The 24,920-nt window shown below is 38.3% G+C and overlaps 1 protein-coding gene across 1 annotated transcript in view; it reads right to left on the bottom strand.

Annotated features, from left to right (window-relative positions):
* Positions 1–10,728: 10,728 nt before the first annotated feature.
* Positions 10,729–24,920, bottom strand: part of nsmfb (NMDA receptor synaptonuclear signaling and neuronal migration factor b) — a 40,718-nt gene continuing 26,526 nt past the window's right edge. Inside the window, exons 11-16 of the mRNA XM_018669034.2 lie at positions 22,957–22,990; positions 22,605–22,675; positions 21,885–21,964; positions 21,112–21,214; positions 15,268–15,343; positions 10,729–13,191 (exon numbers count right to left, since the gene is read on the bottom strand). Of these exons, the coding sequence (XP_018524550.1) occupies positions 13,094–13,191; positions 15,268–15,343; positions 21,112–21,214; positions 21,885–21,964; positions 22,605–22,675; positions 22,957–22,990 (462 nt within the window). The 3' untranslated portion in view covers positions 10,729–13,093. The remainder of the gene's footprint in view (positions 13,192–15,267; positions 15,344–21,111; positions 21,215–21,884; positions 21,965–22,604; positions 22,676–22,956; positions 22,991–24,920) is intronic.

The raw sequence follows: 24,920 nt of genomic DNA, 5'->3' as shown, positions 1-24,920 counted from the left end.
ATCCATTTTTTCTCTCTTTTCTCTTTTCATTGAGGAGGGGTCAGTCAAAAATGATTTGCATGGCCCTATGCAATTGTGTATTCAGTGTACAGGGCAGGCCACCAGTGCATCATACATAGTTTTTCTTCCACTGCACCAACATTTAAGTGTAAGTAGGAGCCAAGACACACAAAAAATAAAATGGAGTTACCAGTCTGACAAAGAAGCACTGCCAAAATAAAGCACATACAGCGTTAACACAATTTGAAGACTAATCTGTTCTAAACTTCAAAATAACAAACTCTACAAATCAAATAGCATAAAGGAGAGACTAGGACAGCATTCTTGTTTCTTTGCTTGTGTGTGTCTCCCTTTCTGTTTTTATGGTGTGGTTTTTAACAGGAAAACACTTTGTGACTGCTCTGTCTTAAGAAGTGCTATACAAATAAACTTTACACTCTAAATTCACTTTAACTGCTGCACTGACATTTTGAGTAACCCACCTCTCCTCAGTATGTGTATTGGCAATTTCACAAACACAGGTGAGGTTGGTTATAGATGTCCATTTGGCACAATCAGTCTGACTTATTACAAACTGAATCCCTCCACTTCCATATTTCAGTAGTCTTTGCACCTGTATGTACCTGGCTCGACATATTGACCAACACATGAAGCCTTTGATCAATAAACAGCCTGGGAATGTCAGACCCAGGCATGGAAAGAGCAGACCAGGGGGATACAGCAGGATTTGGCATGGCATCAGATCAGTTCCCTGTAGAGTCACGATGTATGGCCTGAATGGTTCAGCAAGACCAATAAGATCCTGAATCATTAGAATGTCTTTGGGTGGCTTTTTGTGTGTCCATGATAAATAGGAACATGTTATCAAAGACTATTTTGTCTTTCATTCCCTGACAATTCAATGACCCAGATAGCACAGTTTGTTTTGTAAGGTTTTCAGGTCAAAGTCAAGAGTCACAAATCTCCATTGTGTGTGTGTGTGTGTGTGTGTGTGTGTGTGTGTGTGTGTGACTCTGTGTAACTAAAGTAGGCCAGAAAGAGATACTTTGGTCTGGAGGGAGGAGACTGGCAAAGGTGTGCTAATATCCAAGAATGAAACACAAATAGATTTTGGAGGATGGATTTTTTGGAAGGACATGCATGTACATTTTTGTGTAACCCTAAACCCTACTGGACAGGCAACCACTGCCAGGCCAACTCCCTATTCATTTTAACTGAATGCTGTGCCTGCACTTTTCTTCACATGGATGTGAAATGTCATTAGAATCTCTCTAAACTACCAACTTGAAATAAATATATAAATAAAAAATTAACAGTTAACAACACTAGTGTGTGTCTAAAGGGGTTGGGTCGTGACACTGCCCTCCAAATCCAAGCAGCTGCCCAAGGTTTTATCCAGTATTCTTTTATCACAGTTATTATTACACGTGATTTTAATATTGATGTTGAAATCTCTAGTGATTCCTTTGCCGATGAATTCTCATCTATGACCAGCTCCTTCATGAAATATTTTAGCCCTGGGTCTCTCTCTACTTAAAAAACCTCTGCACTAGAGAATCAAACCAAATTAAATTAGTTTTTATTGCTTAACACACTGTAATAATATCTGTCATTCATGGTAGGATATAAATTTGTAGAATTCATACCATTTAAGAATAAGCATTAATCTGATTTAGAAATTGCAGTAAACTAGGCTTTTTCTCTCTGCCCTGCCAGCCTCTGTCACACCCCCACTTCGTTTCTGCTTGCCTTGTTGTAATTAAAAATACACTGATTAGCCAAATAAGCAATCAGGCGTTCAAAGTTCTGTACACATCTTCTAAGTCTATGCTCCATATAGTTCAGCATAATTTAGTTTAGTTTAGCAGCTCTCTTGGGTACAACTATGATTACCCATCCTTTAAACATTATCTTGAATGATGAATCAATGGGCAAATGTGTGCTTGAAAGAGTTACTAATATGCAAGACAATATCTTTGGCTGAAATTATTCCTGAATAAAAGATTGATATCTTGAAGCTGAGAAAACTTTGTCTGTAAATATACCATTCCACTATTAAAAACAATTTATTATTATATGAAATATTGTATCATTTAAAATCCATTTACACAAATGTAAAAATGTCTGTGGTGCTTCTTGACTTGATTTTCTAAAATTAGTTAGTATGTTTTCCACATAAGGTCATTAGAAGATCGAACCAAGTGCAAAACACTCCAACATGCATGACTCATCCTCATTATCAAGCCCAGGACCAAGTACTTAAATGCATACACCTTGAGGTGGAGTTAGTTTTTCATCCTGTTATCAGAGTTGTGTTATAAAATCTAAAAATGTTTACCCTAAAGGTGCAATCAGATGCCCCCTAATTTTAAAACAATAGATGACTGAAGACAAACAGCACACCCTGTATTCATAATAATATGGATACAAAAATACAAAGGTAGATAAATACAAAATATTCTCTATTTCCTGTATTTTTATGTGATGACCTCCTTATTTAAGGGTCTCCAAACTGTTTACACATGTCCTCTTGAGTGGGAATTTGTTCCTCTTTGTACAGTGCATTCAGAAAATGCTCAGACCTCTTCACTTTGTGGTGCCACTGACAGATGGTCAAGTGTGAGAGCATGAACAGTTTGTGCGAGGGTTGGAGGGCAGGCAGGAGCATGATCCTGGTAAACAAGAATGCAAATTAAATCCTATTACATTTATGCAATAATTGATTGTGTAATATTAATATTCCTTTTTTTATTCTTCATAGCCAGAAACAAATCAGCCATTACACCTAACAAAGCCCAACAGTGCTGTTAACAGGCCATTGACTGCCTGAGGATTTTTACCCTTACACTGGAATGTCCTCAAGTTAAGTGCAATGACTTGATGATTCAGCAGCCCCATCATACACCATTTACTGTTGTGTGTTGAGGGAATGAACTATTGACACATGCCAATTTTCAGATGAAGCCAGGCTGAAAATCCACAGTCAAGATAGGTCCTGTTGTGAGTGACCCTCTGTCTCCACAGTATTCCATGTATGAAAAGTAGGTTCCTCCCAGCATCTTCCTCAATGGATTGCTCTATGATTTCTGTAAATTGTTCTGCTTCTACCTCCTATGGGTAAAATAGCATGAGCATTTGATGTTAGTAGTGCTTTTCATCCTTTGCCTCACTAAACTTGTAATACTGGGTAACAACTGGCGGGTAGACCCACCCGCATACATCAGTCTGATGACATTATCCTTGTCTTTCACTGCTGGATTTACTTCATTGGGCTGAAACTCTGCCCATTTCTCCTCTGCAACTTTCTCTTAATAGCCATTTACAAATGTGTACCACTTTGCAAATCCAGCTAGTTCCTCAAGTTCATGAGGTCTGCATGCATACCAGTCAGGCAATGTCTGGGCACACATTGTCTAGGCTCTCCAACATTGATCTTGGTTTCAAGAACACCACTCCGGCTACAACTAAATGAAGACAGTTTCAAAGTTTCAGAGGCCATTGGAATTCCTAACAAATGGTATACGGCCTCCTGTGAACTTATGTATTTAGCACTTAGGAAAGAGGATGCCACTTGTTTCATCTTCCCCAGAATCTCTACTAGGAACTTTGTGATGTGCTCCTTTTCCTCGAGGTCTTCTGTATTTGGAGCATTAGCCACCACAGTTCTTGGAGCAATGGGAAGTTTTTAGTGCAATCCACATGCCAGATTTCTTACAAGATGCTGAGTGAGTGTGTTACTTCAACAAAAGTCAGCATTCTGTGCTTTTCTACGCTCTATGACAAGGTTTCCTCACCTCCTCATCATCCTCTGCAGGTGGGAAGGAGCAGGTCACATACTGTTTGATGAATGATCATCATAGCCTGTTGCACCATCTACCCACAATACACAGTGTGCATGGAGAGATCCTTGTTGTTGCTACTTGCAGTCACCCAAAATAATGTCGTAAAACAAGCATTGCAAGCTATGTTCACAGGCTTTGAAACCAACAAGCAGCACTTGTCATCCCAAGACATCCCAGACACATCATCATCACATGCCTCTGTCTGGCATGCTATTACTTGCAGCCTGTCTGGCAGTGCAGATCTGCTGCATACAAAGTAAGGAACCACATAAATAATCCCAGCTGCTTTATTGCTGCCAACAGCTTCTACATGACTGTCTGCCACTATGGAGGTGACTTGCACACATCATAAAATGTTTTATGCTTTACCTTAGATTATGTTCTTCAGCTTGTTAGGCTCCATGGCACTATGCCAGCTGTCACATGCTCTCCTCTTTTATATGTAGTCTGGCCTTGTGGAGAGTTACAATGTTATCCATTACATGCTTGTACTTAGTAATGTGCAAAAAAGACATCTTCCACCTTCTGTGCAAACCTGGGATTTTTCTGCTCTCAGAAACACATATTCCAATGAAATAGTTCTGACAGATGACATTTCCCTGGCCTCCAGCTCCACCATAAAGCATCTGGAAGTAATCTTTGATCAGGATATGTCCTTTAATTTCCTCATAAAACAAACCTCAAAGCCTTTCACCTGCATCCACCTGCATAATATCGCCTAAATCAGGAACTTTCCATCTCAAAAGGATTCAGAAAAACTAGTCCACACATTTGTTACTTCTAGGCTAGACTTTTGCAGTTCATTATTGTTTGGCTGCCCCAACCCTTCAATTGATGAAAGAAACAAATAACATTTTATCTCTGATTAACTTTTATTTTTCTGATTCACTGCTGCTGTAAGTGGCTAGCACTGTTGCCTCACAACAAGAAGGTTCCAGGTTTGTTTGTCCAGGGCTTTTGTGTGTGGAGTTTGCATGTTCTCCCTGTGCCTGAATGGGTTTCTTCCAGGTACTCCATCATCCTCCCAAAGTCTAAAGACATTAGCCCTGTGATTGACTGGTGACCCGCCTCTCACAGATGGATAGCTTCTCTACACTGGCTCCCTGTAAAATCTGGAAGAGAATTTAAAATCCTGCTTTTCACCTACAAAGACCTTAATGATCAGGCACCATCAAATGGTGGTTCCTAGAGTTTCCAAGTATAGAATAGGACTGCCCTAAACTGCATTCAAGTGTTGTTAGGCAGTGATTTCTTCTGGAAAATCCATTATGTTGACAACACTCTCTGATGGTGTCTTTCTTTTCTTAAGATAGTTATTTAAGGTTTTGAATACCCACTCAATATCAGCCACTGCTCTGAGAAAAGTTGTAACCTTGCTCAAGAGAGCATCACTTATATTATACATATCATTTTTCAACACAGTTCAACACACATTCTTGGTATAGCCATTGATGGCAAATGTGCATTCATATATAAATAAGGCACTCTTGTGCGGCCAAAACTTTCTTACTGCATCATAACTTGGGTGCTCCCTACATCCTTTCTTCTTCTTTGTATATTAGCTGCCTTTGAGATTGCTTCCTGATCCTGTCCTGTTCTGCTAAGAATGCCTCTCATTACTTTACCTATATTTCTTCCATCTGCACCTTTCTTTGTTATTTGTAATCTTGTTTCATCACTTACCTGATGGCATGATGCTACTTTTCTTTTTTATTTTCTGTAACTTATCTCTTCTTCTCCAGACTTCTGGTACTGCTATTTTTCTTATCCCATTTTCTGTAAGTCTTGCTCTATCTATATCATCATAGTTCATTTGTCTCTCTTGTTTTTCACTAGCCTAAGCCATCAACAGCAGGACTGTAACTCCTAAATTATCAAGGGGAAGGGAAAAAGTCAGTGTCCAGGAGAGGAAGGGAAGAGCAGTCCAAGGCCAAGGACCAGCTGCGTCATTTGATGGTATTTTTTTTGAGAGGTTCCATCTCAAAAAAGGCAAAAACAAGACTTGTTGGAAGTGATAACCTAAAGGTTTTACACATCATCATACTGATAAATTTTATTGTAAATTGACATTGTGATTTTCATCTCACATAAATACGTCCAGATGCTCAACAGATGACACACTTTTGTGCAGGCATCCTGGGAATATGTTATGTGTTTACTGGGTAAGAATACTACATTTAGCATTTGATACCAAATTCTGTGTGGTTTCTATTTACAGCATAAGGTGGCTGGTGTTTAATTAGGATATAATTGTGTTTGTTAATGATCTAACAAAGAGCATACTATTTCTAGTTTTTGTCTAGTTTGGTTCAAAGTACAGATTGTTACATGTTAATAGTGTACACTGTAATATAAAGTATGAATTAAACATGCTATGGAACAGCAAAACATGTCTGTGGAAAATGCCTATTCAACCGACAAATAACAAGAAAATAATGGTAACTACAACACAACTGAATCAAAGCAATATAAATGTGACTCAAGTGCACTAGTTAATGACCCTCCTGGCCTGCCTCGTCCAAATGGCTTGGCAATCACTCCAGACCAGACATGTTGATCAAACCAGGCACATCCCCAAACATACCTCTCTTTGAAGCCTAAGACCTTGCACTAATGCACTGACTACACTATTCAGAGCCAGAGTTTCTGTCCATTTTTTTTTTATAGTCTATGTTTTCACCATGTTGGTGGCACAGCTCTGTGAATGGCAATGTGAGTTTGCCAATCCACCACTTTGGCTCAGACTGAAGTATAATTAACAGCAACAGGATGGAATGACCTGAAACTTTATGGTACCCAGAGAATGAATCTTATTGATGTTGATGATTCACTAACTTTTCTTTTAGTGCCACCAAGAGGTAGACATTTATGACTATTAGTCCAATATGGCAATATTTATCAGGACATCAGCTACTGCTAAAGTATTCTCAGCTTGTTTTTCTGATGACTTAAAATCAGGATGTCAAATTACTAAAACTAAAAGAAAATTGACTGCTTCTTGCAAGCAATCGCAATGCTGATGCAAGGGAATGTGACGCCATTGACAGGTGAGCAAATGAAACAGACTGTTATCTTAATGAAAATGATGGATTTTTCTAGGTTTGAAAATGGCTGGAAATGTCAGGGATAATGTGGGTACAAAATTTACATATTTTAATTTTAGAATATCATTTGTATGAAATGTGTGCTATTTCTTTAAAATCTTACATACTGTTGCTTTGTGAAACTGATAAGCATGTGTGCAAATGTGTCAGAGCTTGCAGGTATCATTTGATAAATTACTAATATAGTATGATGTAATCCACTGCATGAATGGTTTGGGGCAAATTTCATGCAATTTGCACACAAAGTGAACATTAATAAGTTGGATAATCTAAGACTTTCAACCAAAGTGCATTTCTGTCCACTACCTACTGAGCTACAACGACCTTACCTTGCTACCTCTCTACTGTTATTGATGTCACTCAGTAATAAGACAATGAAACAGGCTGTGTAGAACTAAGGTTTACTGGAAAAAAATGCTTTAAAAACAATCATTTTTCTCACAGGTTATTACCAACATTATTCAACGCAATCACATTTCTTTGCTAGTAGTTCAGGTACAATAAGTTGCCATCTTGGATAAAAGTTCCATCTATTATGTTTATTCTAAGGAAGAACCCAAAAGGTCATCAAAGCTACCCAGATGTAACTTTTACTAGTATCAAAATCACCAGGTACAGTATACAGTAATGTTAATTGCTATTATACCTTTCATAATAAACAAGATTTTTATCAAGACATATGGATGATGAACCTGTTTTTGAACCTTACTGTAACATCTATCACTCCTATAGTCTCCAGCTATTCCAAAATCTAATGCTCAGTTAGATGACTTAGAAGTTGATGCAAAGTGAAACAGACATTATATAAACACATTTTCCACTCATTCGAAAGTACAATCACAGCCTGACTGGAGGTGTCAGGGTAATCAAGGCAGTATCTATCCATCATCCTCATCAAACTCAATCAAGCTCCCAACTGAGCCCTTGGCAATCTTCACAGAAACCAGCAGTGGGGAGGGCACAAAAATGCTTAGGGGTAAATTTCTTCTTTTCTCAACAACAAAACACAGTTTAATTAGGAAAATAACATGTTAATAGATCAACCTGTTGTTTTGTTTGATTACTCTCACGAAATGGAAATGGCTGCTATATAGTGAGCCATTATGGCAAGCCAAACTTTGCGTGTTGTAATGAATGTACGCTAAAATTAATGTAAGATCTCATTAAGGACGTTTTTGACATCTGAGTTCTGGGTTATCTCTTTGTGCTTATCTCAAACTTGCCAGCACCCATAAAAGATTGCCAAGGCAGTCCTTGCATGACTCTTTGCTGGTGACTCTCCTGCTTGGCTCCTTCAGTGTCTGCTGCCTGCTGCTTCCTTTGTACAGGAGAGCTCATTTTTACCTTACATTTTAACTGAGCAATATATTTTATATATATATTTGCCTTGTGCTTGTGTTTCAGCAAGCTGAGTGTCTCATCTGTTCTCAACCTCAGGGAGAACTTGCTGATCTTAGTGGCAGATAATGGTAGCTTTTCTTTGTGGACAGAAAACTCATTAAGAATCCCTCAGGCTTATGTCAATTTTGAGTGTAACTCAATTTGCTAATAAACCCAACACAGCAGCAAGGTTAAATATAGTGACTTGAGATGCAGTTACAGCAGGTATGTAATTAGGCTCTGGGTTTGGGACTTAATCTCACAGTAGAGGGGAAAGCAGAAGAGTCATACATGAGCAGGACTGCACCCAGGTAGAATATAAAGGAGCCAAGATGTGAGCACACTGCATTCTGCTTAGTCAGTCTTCCATGTATTTCTCACTTTGTTTCTGACCATCATCCACAGTACTACAAAACAATAGTCATTAAAATTCAAAGGTACAATACCTTGGACAATGTACTTTATCCTGTACATTAAAGCAATTCAAACACCCATACAGAAATATTCTTAAACAGTATATTGCTACAGAGATTCGAGAGAGCAGATTATGTTTAAACGAATATATACACACATATCAACATGAGGCAAAAACCATAACTGTATGGCAATTACAAAGGTCTGATTCTACCTTAAGCAAATTGATAACTGAGCACACAAGACACAAAGGCCAAGAAGCTCAACAGTTAGGATATAATGTTTTTAAGTAACCTTAAAAGTTCTATGATTTTAACATGAGTGGACATTACATTCATTTTGAGGTTGGTGTAAAGACTGTGAACATGCAAGACCATCAACCAAAATTAATATAAAACTGTGTACATTTTTGAGGGGCTGGGTGGAAATATCTGGACTAGTTCACATGATCAATTCCACACAATCTACATTGCCACAGCACTCATTCCATTAGTACAAAAACAATATACCTGCAAAGATTGTGAAAAAAAACTGCAAGGTGGAAGGAATAGAGTAGAAGTGATTATTGAATAAAACCCGTATTTCTGAGAGACACTCCAAACAGCATCATTGTGAGTATGATATGACTCTTGTTCTGCTGATAGAATAAGTGCTGTGACAATGTGCAATATGTTGTATTTATCAAGACAACAGATTAAACTGGGGAAAGTTTTACATTAACAGTGACCCTCAATAAAATGTCAGCAAGGGTGGTTTCTTACAAAAACATTATAAAATATAGTAATGAAAAGAGGGGAGATTCAAAACAAAACCCTGTTCCTAATATAAGCCTGTTACAATTAAAATGCCTCTCTGCACTTGAGGTAATTAAAGAAAGTGGCTACATTTGAGAATTTATGGTATGCTGGCACAAACCAGGGTTAGGGTTAGGGTTATTTTCTTATCAATAAAACTATTACTTCTCTTGGATAATGTTAGTATTTTAAACCATGTACCAATGTAGGATTGAAGTGTGAATGTGTGTGTGTGTGTGTGAGAGAGAGACTGTTAGAGTGCTGAAGACAAGTGTTGTATAAATGTGTGTGAATGGGTGAATGTGACCCTTAGTGTAAAGCGCTTTGAGTGGTTGATATGAATAGAAAAACGCTATATAAGTGCAGTCCATTTACCATTCACCAGTGTTTTAAACATTTAAAGAGTTTTGTGTTGACATAACCAACCACCATGGTCTTAGCTGTTTCTAGTAATTACACCAAATTATCACAATTAATTTAACAGTGATCTAGTGACACATGCTACTTTGTGGCACAACACTGAGTTGACAGTAGTATTAAAGTATAAGCATAAGCATTTTTATGTGACACTAGCATAGACATAAATCATAATTTACATAAATATTTTAAATACAAAAAAACATCAGCAGATTTTCATAACAGGAACCAGATACAAAGTGCAGTATCAATGCTGCTGAGGAAAGTCAAGAATAGCTCATTTCATTTTCTTCATCCACTCAAAGGGCTTCGGTCTGTCAGTCAGTGCTCTTACAGTAAGAACTTCAATAATATTTAATAGCATGTTTTACATCATCACTGGCAATATGGGGGTATTTCAAATGTCTCTGTCCCATCTTAGACCAAAGCTCTACTGATAGAGCCCATATGTTCTCATGAATGCATTAAGAGCTGCTCAAAACATCCCAATGCAGTGCACTCCTTCTCCAGCTCAAATGACCTGCATGGATCAGGAAGCAACAACAAAAGACATGGATGTACGGATAAGCAGTGAAGGGGCTCAGTCACGGGCACACTTTTAAATGTGCAGGGAAGCTGGGATATAAAGTTAGGAAGCATATGTGGATAAATGACACATATTGTGTTACTAAAGTCCACCCAAGTTATTGAAGAAATGAAAAAGCAAAAAGTCTTCATGTCTTTCATGGATTCTCCTCATTCTCTCCTGTCTTTGTGAGAACATTGGGTCTGCAGAAGGAAGTTCAAGAATGCACACATACAGTGAGTTTTATCAAATGATGAAGCTGCATATATGAGGGAGAATAGCATCACAGAGGACATGGCCACCCCAGCACAAGCTGGAGCAATGTAAACGGCACTAATCCTTTCTGACATTACACATATTCAGTACCAATACCAGGAGTTATATTATTATAACAATGGTTATATTGATCCAAAGTTGATTTAAGTTTTCAAACAGCACTCTCCCTAAAAACTGTTACTGTTAGTTTAAAGTAACTTTAAGCAGCAGTTTGTTATTTACCATTAGTGTGAGTATTTTGTAGTTATACAGTGCAATAGGTTAAGCCCTTGCTTTAAAAAAATAGAATTGCTTTTAATAAATACAGGTTAGGCCTATAATGCAGCATCAGGCTAATACTGGCCTTTGTTGTAAAATAGATTACAGGAACCCAAGTCTGATATAATGGACGACAGTGTGTGAAACTTTCATTGATGCCTGCCAGTTGAAGTTTTATGTTTTTACCAATATGTGTAATACACATAAAGATGAGTCAATTTGTCACAAGGAGTATTATTTAACATCTGAAAACAGGCAATGTCTTTTGTATTTCTGAAGGGAACCTTTTTTAAGTTGGAGAAAATATCCCTGGGGATGTCACAGAAACTGACAAGGTCTAAGAAAAAAGACACTACTATCCAGTTGCATCATGGGAAATTTAGGATCCATTGTTTGAGTTTGGCTTTAACCTGTCTCTTGCAACTCCCCAAACTTTATGGAAGTTTGATACTAAATCTTAAAGTTGTTCAGTGGTAACACAAAATACACATCATTTAAACTCTAAAATGGAAAATATAAAATGTCATGATGTTTTAAAAAATAGATATTAATGGCAGAAATGAGTATGGCAAGGACTGTATTTTGAGAGACAGACCTTCATATTGTGATATTCACTAAAATTAATTTTCTAGAGCACTTTCTATAGCTGTATTTTTAAGAGTATATTAACACAAACACAACAATTTGGTGGTGAGGAGAAACACTTAAAAAACTATCACCTCTACCTCTCCATTGCTACTGAAAGATTCAAGCAAGTCTTTGATAAGAAATTCTAATTTTGTCCAAAAAAAAAAAAAAAAAGGTAAGTAATGTTGAAGGTAAGTAGTGTTGAAACAAATAAAATATACAGTACAGTATGTATGTTATCAGTATGTATTTTTGTCTACTTTTAATGGACATTACCAATGGTGTGCAGAGTCTGGTGTCATAGTCTCTACCTGCAACCTCTTTACAGAGTGACAAAATGCAAGTAACTATGCACACACACACACACAAATAATAAAAACACACTAAAAATGTCCAGCACCCATGAACCAACAGCTCAAGAAAGAAGTTAGTGTTGGCTCAGTGGGGTCAAATGTAATGCTCTGTTGTTAAGAAACATGCATGGGTACATCTGTTCAGCTACAGTTGATTTGACTATGAAAATGTAGAAAATCTCCACCTTTCACACACAAGCTAAGATAGATCATCCCTGATGGTCATAACGTTCTACTGAAGATGGAGTATGTAGGCCTTGGATTCTGATCTACAGTATGTTGCGAACAGTAAGTATAATTATTAGTATCAAACAAGGGATTTAACCTGAGTTAATACAACAGTCTGTACAAAATGTTAATAGTTATTTTAAGTCTAAAAAACTGCGTTAAATGGAGACCTCTATGTTTTTATCAGACTAACCAAATATCTAGATTTTCACATGATAGCATGGGCAGAGATGCTGGGAATCAGTTCTCTAATGCTCCAGTAAGCGCTTGTTTATTTACATATAGGCTCTAATTCCCTTTCAAATACTTCCACACCTGAAAAAGAAAACACTTCTTTCCTAAAAGCCTCCATCTTAAAAGAATAGACAAGGCAAAAAAGTCAGATAAATAAATAAATAAATACAATCTGTCTCCATCTAAACTCAGAAAGGAGTAAATAGTTCTTTCTGTTAATTGATGTTACTCTTTTATCTAGCATCCTCTCTGAACTCAGGAATCTGAAACTGTAGTTAGAGTCTCTTGACACGTTTAGGATAGGATGATGAGTCTCTTGCTTCTCCTCCTTTTTCTTGTCCCTCTCTTTCTCTTTTCTCAGAGAGATAGGCAGAAAGTTAAAATGGATAAGGGAGGAAAAGTACACCACTGGCTGAATCTACAGGGCCACCCTGTTGCTTCAGAGGGGAAAAACAGACCCAACTGTGCTGCTGCTCCAGCTCTGGCACTGAGCCGGTCAAGGTACCTCTAAGGGGCCCTTCAACCAAATGCCCTGTCACTGTGCTCCAGTAGGCACAGATATGAGATAACCAGTTGACAAACCAACAGACGGTGGGCAACATCACAAGAGGTCGTCGTAGTCCAGCAGCTTTGAGTGCTGACGGCTTTTCCACAGGCGGAACAGACGGAAATCAAAGTACATCTCGATCATCTCTTTGCCTGCAGCAAAAAAACAAACAAACAAACAAAAAAACAAGATTAATAGTACAAAATTGTATTTTTCTGGGATAACCTGATCTCATCTAGCATCAGTGCAGACATTTTTGTCACAATTTGCAATTATTATCAGACTCAGTTTTGTACATTGTTCTTTTGTTACTTACTGTCTTTTTCTTATTACCACAAATTGGCCCTGGCTGATTGTCGAACCTTGGATTCAGGAGGAGCATCTTGGCCATGTAACAGTGGACCAACTCTTTACCCTTGAAGATTTCCTGAAGGGTCATGGGAGTTTGACCACCTAGTCGATATGTGTTTTGTGGAGTTGGGGAAGGTTTACCACTGTGCCCCCCAAGGAACCCTCTGTGAGATACTACATGCTGCTGCTACAAGCCATCCAGTTAGATTATAACCAAAGTGAGATTTGTGTCCATATTCTAGGCACAAAGTCAAGATGTTTTCAGTGGGTGTTGAACTCTGCCAAGACTGTCCCTAGTCTCTGATCCTGTTTGAGATGTTCAGGATCTCAAGGTATAGCCAAGAACCTGTCTTGTGAAAATGGTTTTGTTAGAGCAGTAAGTCCAATTACTGTGGTAACCCAGACACAGCTTTCTAGCATACTGCTAACAGTTTTTAAGAAAGCTAACTCATTGTCTACACTGCATAGTAAAAGCAGCACTAGTCACTAGTACTGCTAGGTGGTCCTCTGTGTTTTGTTATTATTAAGAGCCCCATAACCCCCAGTCACGCACATAAGATGGAAGACAAAATAAAAGCTCCATCTTTAATCTGTGTGATGGGTTACTGAAAAATGTGTTTGAAATGTCCTATTTAGCCCCAGTGTATGATTTAAGGGAAACCACATCTTGTGGGTTAATGCACATTAGTGTGTCAGGATACACCACTGTACTACTTTCTCTATGCTGACATGCATCAACTTTCCATCCCAGCTACTCTACATTGACTACTACTTTGTATCTATGGTGTGTCCATGCATTCTACTGGCATCAAATGTCACAACACTTTGTGAAGTGGAAATCGTGTGGTGTACAAAATTCCTGAATATCTTGTTTTTGTTGACCTCCAGTGGTTAAACTTCTCACTTGGCTGCAGTGATGTACAGGTGGCCTCCAGGACCCTGTGACATCACTGTTGGACAGCAGAGCTGGGTGTAGTTGGGAGCCGCTTGTTAATTGAAACTCAATTTTTGATTTTCTCAAATTTAACACAGTAAAGCAGCACTCTTGCTGCACATACAGTGCCAGTAAGGATCAGGATTCAAATGGTTTAAAACATTGGAAAGTCTGGGACTCTTGGGTGAACTGTCACTTAGTGATTCACTGCTTCAATGACCTGGCTGTATATTAAATTTTCCTTCTGGGACAAAAAAGATTTAACTCCACTGAACTGAAAAGTACTGTGAAATTCAGATGAATAGAACCCTCTGCAAATCTGCAATGTGATCCCTGGCCACTTTGTGAGTTGATCTGTGCTTAGCCAATCAGAGTGTTTGCTGATGATAATGGGTGGTTATGTCCACCTAGCAGTAAAATCTGACCATGTGGCTGGGACAGAAAGAGGACCCCAGAAAAACAGGGGACAAGAAAATCAATACTATTTTTTGTTAGTCCCATTTCAGAAGTATTTAATAGACACATAAATGTTACAGATGTAAGTGTTAAAACATGGGTTTAAATATGGGTTTTAATGGGAAAATATTTAGCATGGCATCAATAGATGTCAGGAAAATGACTGATGAGGGATGTGTTGATCGCTCAGCAGAGTTCACACCTGTATGTTTGCTCTCACTCCACGATGTGCTTTCTTCTTTGCTGAGCAGCTCGCTGGCATTGATTAATGGCCAATATTAACATTCAGTGGGTGTACTGGTGAGGCTGATAGCACAAAATCAATACAAATACTGTACGTATGTTTTTTGTGTGTATATTGTGGTACATACAACACTTTTGTGGCGCAGGTGGAAGAATAATCTATCATCTATATGAAGAAAGCAGAAAACTAATAACACCATGTGTGAGTTTGTAACTATGTGCAGTGTGTTTGTAGTGCTCTCACCCTGTGCAGACAGCTCTAGTGGGGACTTGAATTCAACTGATGAGGGTCTCATCAGCCTCTTTAGAGTCTGAATAAGCTGCAGGGAAAAAGGGAGGGAGTCAGAGAGAAAGAGTTAGAGAGAGAGAATACTTGATTCCAAATGCCATCAGGCATTTTGAAATGAAAACAGACAAACAAGTAGTGATGCAGAGATATGACTGTATGGAAAGAGCTGGAGGAGGCCCCACAGCACTTTGATTCTGTTTATGTAGAGTAGCACTGCCCCTGAGCATAATGTAAAAGGTCAATGTGCTACTTATACTGCAATAGCTGAGTATAAGTAAAAGGCACTCATGGTAATGTTTTCTGTCCATAAAGGTGCATCTGTCAGAATGGATTTATAGTGAGGTAAAGGTCTGGCAGAGTAGGGTCACACACAGGTAGGTGGTGGAGGGTAACGCCACCTAACTCACTGTACCCACCTTTAAAAGCTGACACAGACTGTGTTCTAAATGAATGAGGTATACACGTAGGAACCTGATGAGTTTAAGCGAGGAAATTTATTAAGTATTGTATATGCTTTTATTTCAACTAAGATTTTCTTCACCTATAATATTTAGTGAATTTGCAAAGTATTCTGACCCCTTCATTCTTTCCCATTTTGATAATGGATGGAAGGACCTCCCATTTTTGTCTTTGAGATGTCTCTACACCTTGATTGGAATCCTTCTTTGGTAAAGTAAATTGATTGGACGTGATTTGGAAAGGTAAGGTTTCACACTGACAGTGCATATCAGAGCCAAAAACAAGCCATGCAGTCCAAGGAACTGCCTAAGAGACAGTATTGTGTTGAGGCACACAACTAAGGAAAGCTACCAAAAAAAAAAAAATCTGTTTCACTGAAAGTTCCTCAGAGCATGGTGCCTCCACATTTCTTAAATAGAAGAAGTTTAAAACAACCAGGACTTTTCTTGGAGCTAGGACTCCAAACTGAGCAACTGGGGAAGACGGCCTTGGTAAGAGAGGTGACCAAGAATCCGATAGTCAGTCTCACTGAGCTCTAGAGATCCTGTGTGGGGACAGGAGAACTTTCCAGAAGGGCAACCAATTGTAAGCGTCATGTCTGGTTTCCTACAGACATTACACATCAATCTTGGTTTTTGTCAGACCAGAGAACCTTGTTTCTCACAGTCTGAGACTTTCACTGAGGAGAGGTGTCTGTCTGGCCACTCTGTCATAAAGTCCAGCTTGGTGGAGTCTTGCAATGATGGTTGTCCATCTGGAAGTTTCTTGAAATGGTGTTTACAAACAGTAACAAATCCTGCAATGTATACCTTTAAGGTTATTTGCTACTTCATCAAAGTATGAATTGTAAACAAATGCCCTGCAAGTGCACTGCCCACCCACTTTATCACTGACAGCATCCAATAAATCATCTAGCTGTGTCCCATTTCACTAGACAGTCTTAAAACAATGTGGCCTACAAAGATGCAGAGTACTGAACCTGTGCAACCAACATAAATAAGACTTGAGAGGATTAATCATAGCATCAACACTAGCTCCCATAAACCACAAAGATCAATATTGTCTCATGCTGGGTTTGGGACACTGACAGAGCTTGTCTTGGCTGTATTTGAGGAGTCTTTGAAATGCCTTTCCAACTCACTATGACATGCTTACTGTTGACATGTGGATGTGATAGATGGCAGCCCCTGAAATGGGTCACAGCATATGTCTGTGCTCCCAAGTCACCAACCTTAGTGTGTGCTCATACAGGCATTTCTTTTTTGTTCTTTTCAGAGAGACAAGATGAAGACATCATCTGTATCATCTGATTACCTATTGAGGGTTTCTACAGCACACATGTATTGTACACCTGGAGGCCTATCACGCTCTATGATATTCTTGCTTTTGGCCCTCTCCACACTTTTACTGCCTCCTTCTCCTCCTCCCTCTTGTTCCACCTCACCCTCCCTGTCCTGCCTCTCACTCCCTGGGGTCTGGTCCAGTGCCAGCTGGTGTGCCATCACACATGGAGCCTGGCAGAATTTGCAGATTTCATCTGCAGAACACTAAGCCGTGCCTCAGTATAAAGAGGAAAGTATTAGACTTTTGTATGCAGTTCTTTTTGGTTTCCTGTCTTTTATGAAAATAAAAAAGTTTTGCAGAACTTCTTGGTAAATAAATAAATAGATGAATGAATAAAATAAAAATATATTAATTTTATGGTAGCTTCAAGGAAGCCAACTAAACAATCACTTTACAATCATATCTAGCTATCTTGTTTCTTTTTCTTTTTGTACATATCCATTTTTAGAAGGTTTGTCCGTCCACCCATTCATTATCTATACCACTTATTTGTTAAGGGTCACAGGAGGGGTGGGAGCTGGAGTCTATCCCAGCTGAAATTGGGCAAGAGGCAGGGTACACCCTGTACGGATCGCCAATCCATCGCAGGGCCAACATACAAGGTATGGCTATTAATTAATAATTAATTAATTAATGAAACTGCACTTATGAGGATAAAACCACATGGTTCACAGTCACACTGAGTGTTATATATTAAAGGTTGGGTATTCACACACAACTGTTGTAAGTTTTTGCCAAATTGAACAAAACAGCAGCTGAATCTTTTTGTACACTGTATGGGGAACACTGCATGTCATGTGCACGTGTGTTTGAATGGCACAAAAGATTTTGTGAAGGTCGTACTTCTAGTGGGTCATGAGTGATGATTGAGAGGAATTACTTTTGTACAAGCCTTTACACTGTTTGTTAAGAAGGTCCTACATAATATACATTTAAACTCAGTGTGTACCTACAGAGAAACCAGATTTAAATTGACTAACTAAAAAGTTACTAACTTTATTCTAGCTGTTGAATCAGATCTTGGATCTGTAGTTCATCACATGTGAGCTGTTTTGTTCAAGTAGTTAAGGCTCAGTACAAAACATACAGTACAATGGAAAAATCACAGTTGAATGAGTTGAAAACCTGATGGTTTTAGTAGTGAAAAAATGTGTGTTTCCTATGAGACTGAATATGATACAATTAATACCAGACAAAATGGCGAATTAACAACAAATGTGTAAAGCATTAAGTAAAGAAAAAAACAATCAAGTTCTGCCATCACGTACGTAACTGGGACAAGTATTGCATTTTATAGTTATTATGCTACATATAGTATGACTTTTGCAGTGTAAAATGGCTGATGGTAGGAGCTGTAAGGGGTGATGCTGGGTGGAGTGGTGCATCATCTGAAGGTAGATCAGTCAGTCAGTCTATTAATAGTGGCTTTCCAGCTGAGCTTGCAGGAGCGCACACAGGCAGCAGCAGGGGAAAAATTGTTAAATGCAGCGAATAAGCCCTTCCCTGTTCATATCCCTCCTTGCATCACGTGTACTGAATCACTATAGAGAAAATGGCAAATGTCACAGTGACTGTCACAGTGCACTGCTAAGACTTCTTTGTATGTAGAACATACAGACTCAGAGTACAAGTGTAATTGGTTAATATGAGTGACTGAATTCCACCAAATCATTTTGTGTAAATATCTATGTAATACGTGTAGTGCACAATATGTATGTGTGTGTGTGTGTGTGTGTGTGTGTGTAGTCAGTGTAGTCACAGGTCAAAGCCTTTTTGGCTGTATAAAATCAGTCTAATACCAAGCTAATATTTTCCGGTGCAGTTCGCCCGGTGCCATGCACACACAGCTGATGACTTTTGCGTTTTGTGAATATCTTAACCAGAATGTCAGTAAAAGGACATGGACCTAGCATTGTCTCCTGATCATTCATTTGATGCAACACAACACAGATATGCAGTGGGAGAGCTGCACATGGCTTACACAAACAAACAATATGTAGTAAATGTGCTTCAAGCAGCATTTTGAAACATTCACATGTCATTTTCAAATTTCTAATTCTAACACCTGGTTGTAATTACCATAAACAAATAAAACATAGTGAGAGGTCAGTTCAGAGTTGTTAATGCTTGTGATTTCCTCATTAAGACTAAATTTCCCATACGCTCAGTTACTTCCTCTTATACCACACTGACATCATACTGTACGGACTATAATCTGAAACAGTCAAGTGGCACATTCATTCATCAGTCTCCTAATTTTGATTCTGTGTCAGAGAAATCAGGGAGTTCTGACTCTGCTGACCTGGCTATCCCTCACAGCACTATCTGAATAAACGCCATATTTACACTAATACAATTGATCAAGAAAATGAAAACAAACATACTTTTTTGTTTGTATCTACAAAATGCAACACGATAAAAATACTATAGTATTACAGCCCTTACAGGTGTAATTAATACCATTCAAGATGGCTTACTGACATGACTTACTTAGACTTAAATGGAACAGAATAATTAATATTGTTATTTGTTACTAGGCTTGGAATTCAATATAATTTTCTCAAACTAAATAATTTCAGATCCCTCACAGAGTGTCATTATGTTCAGCTTTGAACATTTACAAATTATTTACATTAAAAATAACTGAGTGTCAAAGATTCATTTATTTCATTCATTTATATCTACATTTGGCTTTTGTTGGCAGGGGAGGAAGAAATACAGAAGAAATACAATTCTAGCCGCCACAGACTAACTAACCTGAAAATGAGATGAGCAGCAGAAGATATTAAGTTTTCGAAATTAGATTGTAGCCTGCTTACTTCAAAACAGTTATTTTCACAAGTCCCAGTTCAGAGCTATTATGTTAATAATCTTAGAATATTGATGTCATATGCATTTAATTTAACTGGGACGTTCCTACTGTTGTCACTAATCATTTCACTACAAATAATTCACTATCCTGTCAGTCTTTGTTCATGATCGTTAAGTGGTGTCTTTCACTAAAAACTGATTTGTCATTGCACACAAAAATAAAACTGAAATGGAAGTGAAAGTTGAAATATTGCAAAAAAAAACCCCCCCAAAAAAACTCAATGTTGCAGCTTTTATCACCGTAAACAGAGTAATTTTTACTTTTTTTCATACATTATAAACTGATTTGCAGATACTGCCAGTCTTCACAGTGATGGTAAGGGCAGGAAAAGCTCTACATATGTTTTTACCACCATAGTGCAGAGGAGCAATCATAAGAAGCAGTGGTACAGTGGTTCTAAATGGGGCTGTATGAGAAAGTATGAATATTTCAGTGTGTGGGCATGTTCATGTACATAGGCTCTATGTGAGTGTGTCTGCATATAGCAAGTCTGTATCAGTCTCTGTTGGGTTGGAAAGGTTGTGGCAGGAGAACAGTGTGTGTGTGTACACTCACTGCAGTGAGGGTGAGTTGGTACATGTGTGTGTGCATGTCTGTGTGTGGCTTGATTGAGTGGGTGTCAAGGAGTCTATTTTCCTGTCATTCCAACATGCTGTGTGTGTGTGTGTGTATGTATATGTGTGTGTGTGTGTCCTCTTCTTCACTGTCCTCCCCCCTGCCTGTGCTGTGTGGCAGGCTGACAGCAGGATCAAAGTAGCAGCCAGGCAGCAGAAGGTGCTGGTAAGGTCAGAGTGCATACTTGCCTCTAAGAATTCTATTTTAAAAATCCTATGCATTATTGTATCTTCCGTAAGCACAAACTGGTCCCTCTATCATTATTTTACCATGTATATGCAAAAAGTGCTCTTATGTTTATCTGACTAAACCAACTGCTCTGCGATAGCAAGAGTCAAAGGCAACAGATAGCCTTAACAATTTCTCTGTACCGTGCACAGACAGCATGTGGCTTTGAGTGTGCACATGCATATTTGTGATCATGAGTAAGCATGCTAAATGTACATGCAGACTTTTTTTCTTATTTGCTCTTAAGGCTTGTTATAACTCAGAAGACAAACAAAAATTACCTTTTCACCATTAGCACTCCCCAACACATAACAACCCATGATGTGGATGAGGTTGGGCTCTGGGTTCAGCTTACTCATCAGCTTGCCGAGCCGCCGCCAGAACCTGGTCCAACAGGAGAAGCGCGAGGTTAAGAGATTCGGTGACAAATAGGTGGGAACAGCAGAAAAAATGAGAAAAGAGAGTTAGTGAGAAGGTTAAGGTCAAAACTGTGCGATGAATGAGTAACTGTGTGAAAGCTACAATCATGAACACAATTTAGAGGTACCTTATGGTTGGAGATTTTCACAGTATGCTTTTATGCCAACTGCAACTCATTGAAATGAGTTTGCTGAATTGTTTGTGAAGGGGTAAGGGAACAAGCTGATTTTTTAACCATCCATCTATTTCTGTCTTTTACATTGCTGAATGTTCTAATGGAGCATGGCCAACAGGGACATAAAACTGTTATTCTCTGTACTTCATGTATAGTGTGATCTGTTAAGCTACTTTCTGAACACAAAGTAGTTACATTATACTAAACATGTGAGTGATGACTAATAAGATATTGTTTCCTATTAATAAAAGGTGAAAATTGGGATTGAGTAATCTGCCAAAACAGCTTTGTTTGAATGAACACTGCGTTTTCTTTGCACTGAGTCTAGAGTTACAAAGAACATATGCCACGTTTTATTTATTTATTTTTCATAAACACTGAATTCCTGTGGTTGGTGAGATCCCCTTCCCTAAACACTCAGATTATAAGTTACACCAGCAAAAATGAAGTACGTCTTACTGGATCATGTCTTCCTCCTTCTCCACCTTGGCAAATGTAGCCACTTTATTCTTCAACAGATACAAATGTCCTGGACCTCCCTGTGGAAAGGTGTTAATGTTACTATCAACTCAGGTAAGTAAGAATCTCAAATATCATTAAGCAGTTTATTTAACCAATTTCTATTCCGTGTGCATAAGAATAGCAAGCCAAAATGTGATATTTGATATTGATTATGCCCACTATGTTTCATCAAGGCAGCACAAGATGTGTTTCAGTATTCAATGGGACTGCAAATGAGAGCAGGACAGAGGTGGGAGACACTATCAACAAGTATCAAGGCACTGAAAAAAAAATCTGGAGCCCAAGCTCACACACAGTACCACATCATTTAAGACCGGCAATATTCCTTTTATATCCCTGTAGTAACTTGGAACATACAACTGCCTGAGTCTCTTCATATAATTGGAGAAATTGTATGGAGAATATTTATACAACGCCCACCTCAGGATCACAGAGTGCGTCTGTGCAAACACGCCACTTTACTGCTAAATCTTGTTTGTGTTTGTCCTGTGTTTTTTTTTTTTCCCTAAGCTGCCAACACACAATATTTGTCACAAAATATAAAACATCAAATATGCAATTTTTTGTGAGACACACTTATTACCAATTTAAACACTAATTTAAAGGAAACCATGACAATAATGTCAGAATATTACCTCAAGTCTGTCTCTCACTCACCTGGCAGAAAATAAGCATGTTCCAGATTTTACAGCCTTTCCTGTAAGCAGTCAGCTTTTTCTCTATCTCCTCTGGTGAGAGAGAGTTAGAAATGAGAGAGAGAGAGGGGTAGAGAGAGAGCGAGAGGTGTCACTTTTCCCACTCAGCCATAATGGTGACACATATAAACTGGCTGTCCCTTGAGACACACAGACGTGCGCACACACACACACACACACTGATTAGTAGATAAACAATGAGTCATCTCTGCACTCCAGCAAGCTGAAACTTATTCCACCCTCATCTTTTCCACATTTTCACCAGGAGAATAATTTTCACTTGAGAGCTAAAAACAAAAACATGTCACACTCACCAAGGATGTCATCAAATGTGGCACGTTCATGGTCCTTTAAATAGAAATCAAAACAGAATTATTATTTAAATACATCCCACTGAGTTAGTTCACTTATAGCCATTAATAGAATCAGATTTAATTTAGACATTATTCTAAGTGCAGATTCTACTCTTTCACAGTTACAGGATGTAAGACTTCTTAAGACTGTTTTACATCAACAGAAAATAAAATGAAAATTTGTCAGTTGTCAACATTTCATCTCTAGCTTCTAGAATGGTAATTCCCTAAATCTGTGTCGGGATCCTTCCAAAGGGTCTCAACTGAAAGTTGAGGTGATTAATGACATTGAAATAGAACATGTTTTTTCCTAGGTCCCTAAAATCCTTGCTTTTTTACTTGTGAACTATGAACTATTTTACATTTTGAATTAATTATTATGATGGGATTATAATTATTTTTTCAGGTATTTGGTCATAAACCCATTTATCTGACAAATCAAAATGTTGAAGTGATGGTGGCGCTAGATGACCAATAGTTGGTCAATAAATGTCAACCAAACAGTGACACTAAAGGAAAACTTACATGACAGGATGTATCATGTGAGAACCATGAATATCTGCACTGGATTTTGTGCCAATCAACCAACTAGATGCTGAGATATTTCACTAAAAGAGTAAAATCTGTGGGTGGTGCTACATAAAAAGCCAGGAAATAACCAGTGTCTAATAACCAGTGGGGTTCATGATCTGTGCAAAATTTCATGGCAATCCTTCCAATAGTTGTTGAGATTTTTCAGTTTGGACCAAAGAAGTACACTGACCAAGAGACTGTGAGACATCCATTGTGTTTCCATGCACTTTAATACGGGGAACATGTTTTTATGCACTATAGTTACTTGGTTACTGTAAACTGTACATGCAGCATGTCAGTAATTGGATTTCTCATCCACCTCAGACTATTCTGTAACAATGGCTTTTTAACTGTATAATGATAGACGCCACTGCTTTTCTGTTTTTGTCTGTATCAGAGCAGTGTGTCAGAGGTCCATATACTTGTATGTTTCAACTTACAAAGAAGGAGCTAGAGGTGAGATGAACAAGTGGCTAAACCTTGGCAGTGCCTAAAAGAATACAGCCTCATACTACAGCCTTTCATTTCTTTCCTGGAGAGAAATACCAGCTGGAACTAAGCAAAAGATTGCCTTCATATTTTTATCTGAACAAACAAGGTTAAGACTCGATAGAACCTCAAAGCCAGGCTGCAGTGAGTCTATATATTGCTTGCTTGTCATTTCAAGGGGATGATTGTCAGTACTCTTCTTTACTTAGACAAAAAATGAGCCCTGCATACTTGACTGAACAAACCCATCACTTAACTGGGCTATCAGTTTCGCTTATGATTGTCAAATTGTCAAGATGCTGCCAGTGTCTGGGCCATGTGTGCTGCCCTTAACACTCTGGCCTAGATTTAAATAGCCCGACAGCTGTAAAATGGATTGCCAAGAAAATTAGTGCAGGCATTCATGGCCTGTAGAGGATGAATACTAATAATGTTGGTGAACACCTGACTTCATCTAGTGCCGCAAACAAATCAAAATTTCAACTTATCTAACAGAGTTCATGACAGAATGCCTTCTAAAGCTAATCAAATTCTCATCAGCCTTAGCTGTATGTCCAAGCTTAAGCTGACAAAATAAGCTTAGACTAGTGCTGGGGAAAATGGCAAAATAAATAAATAAATAAATACATTTGAAAAAAGATAATCCATGATTTTTTTTCAAGCATTGGGATAATAATTGATTTTCTTCCTGCCAAATGCAGGAAAACTAAAACAGTATTACAGTATTATAACATATTTTTGTGACTTGATGTAAATGAAAAAAAGACCTTCACCACTTGCAAGGCAGTGAACTGTTAATACCAGGTGCTTTAACTAAGTAGAACATGAACATCCACTTTAATAATCACAGATCAGATCAGTGT

Source organism: Lates calcarifer, linkage group LG13 (genome assembly GCF_001640805.2).
Source record: "Lates calcarifer isolate ASB-BC8 linkage group LG13, TLL_Latcal_v3, whole genome shotgun sequence".
Classification (NCBI taxonomy): Eukaryota; Metazoa; Chordata; class Actinopteri; family Centropomidae; genus Lates; species Lates calcarifer.
The sequence above is the reverse complement of the archived record's forward strand: the minus strand, read 5'-3'. Positions and strand labels throughout refer to the sequence as shown.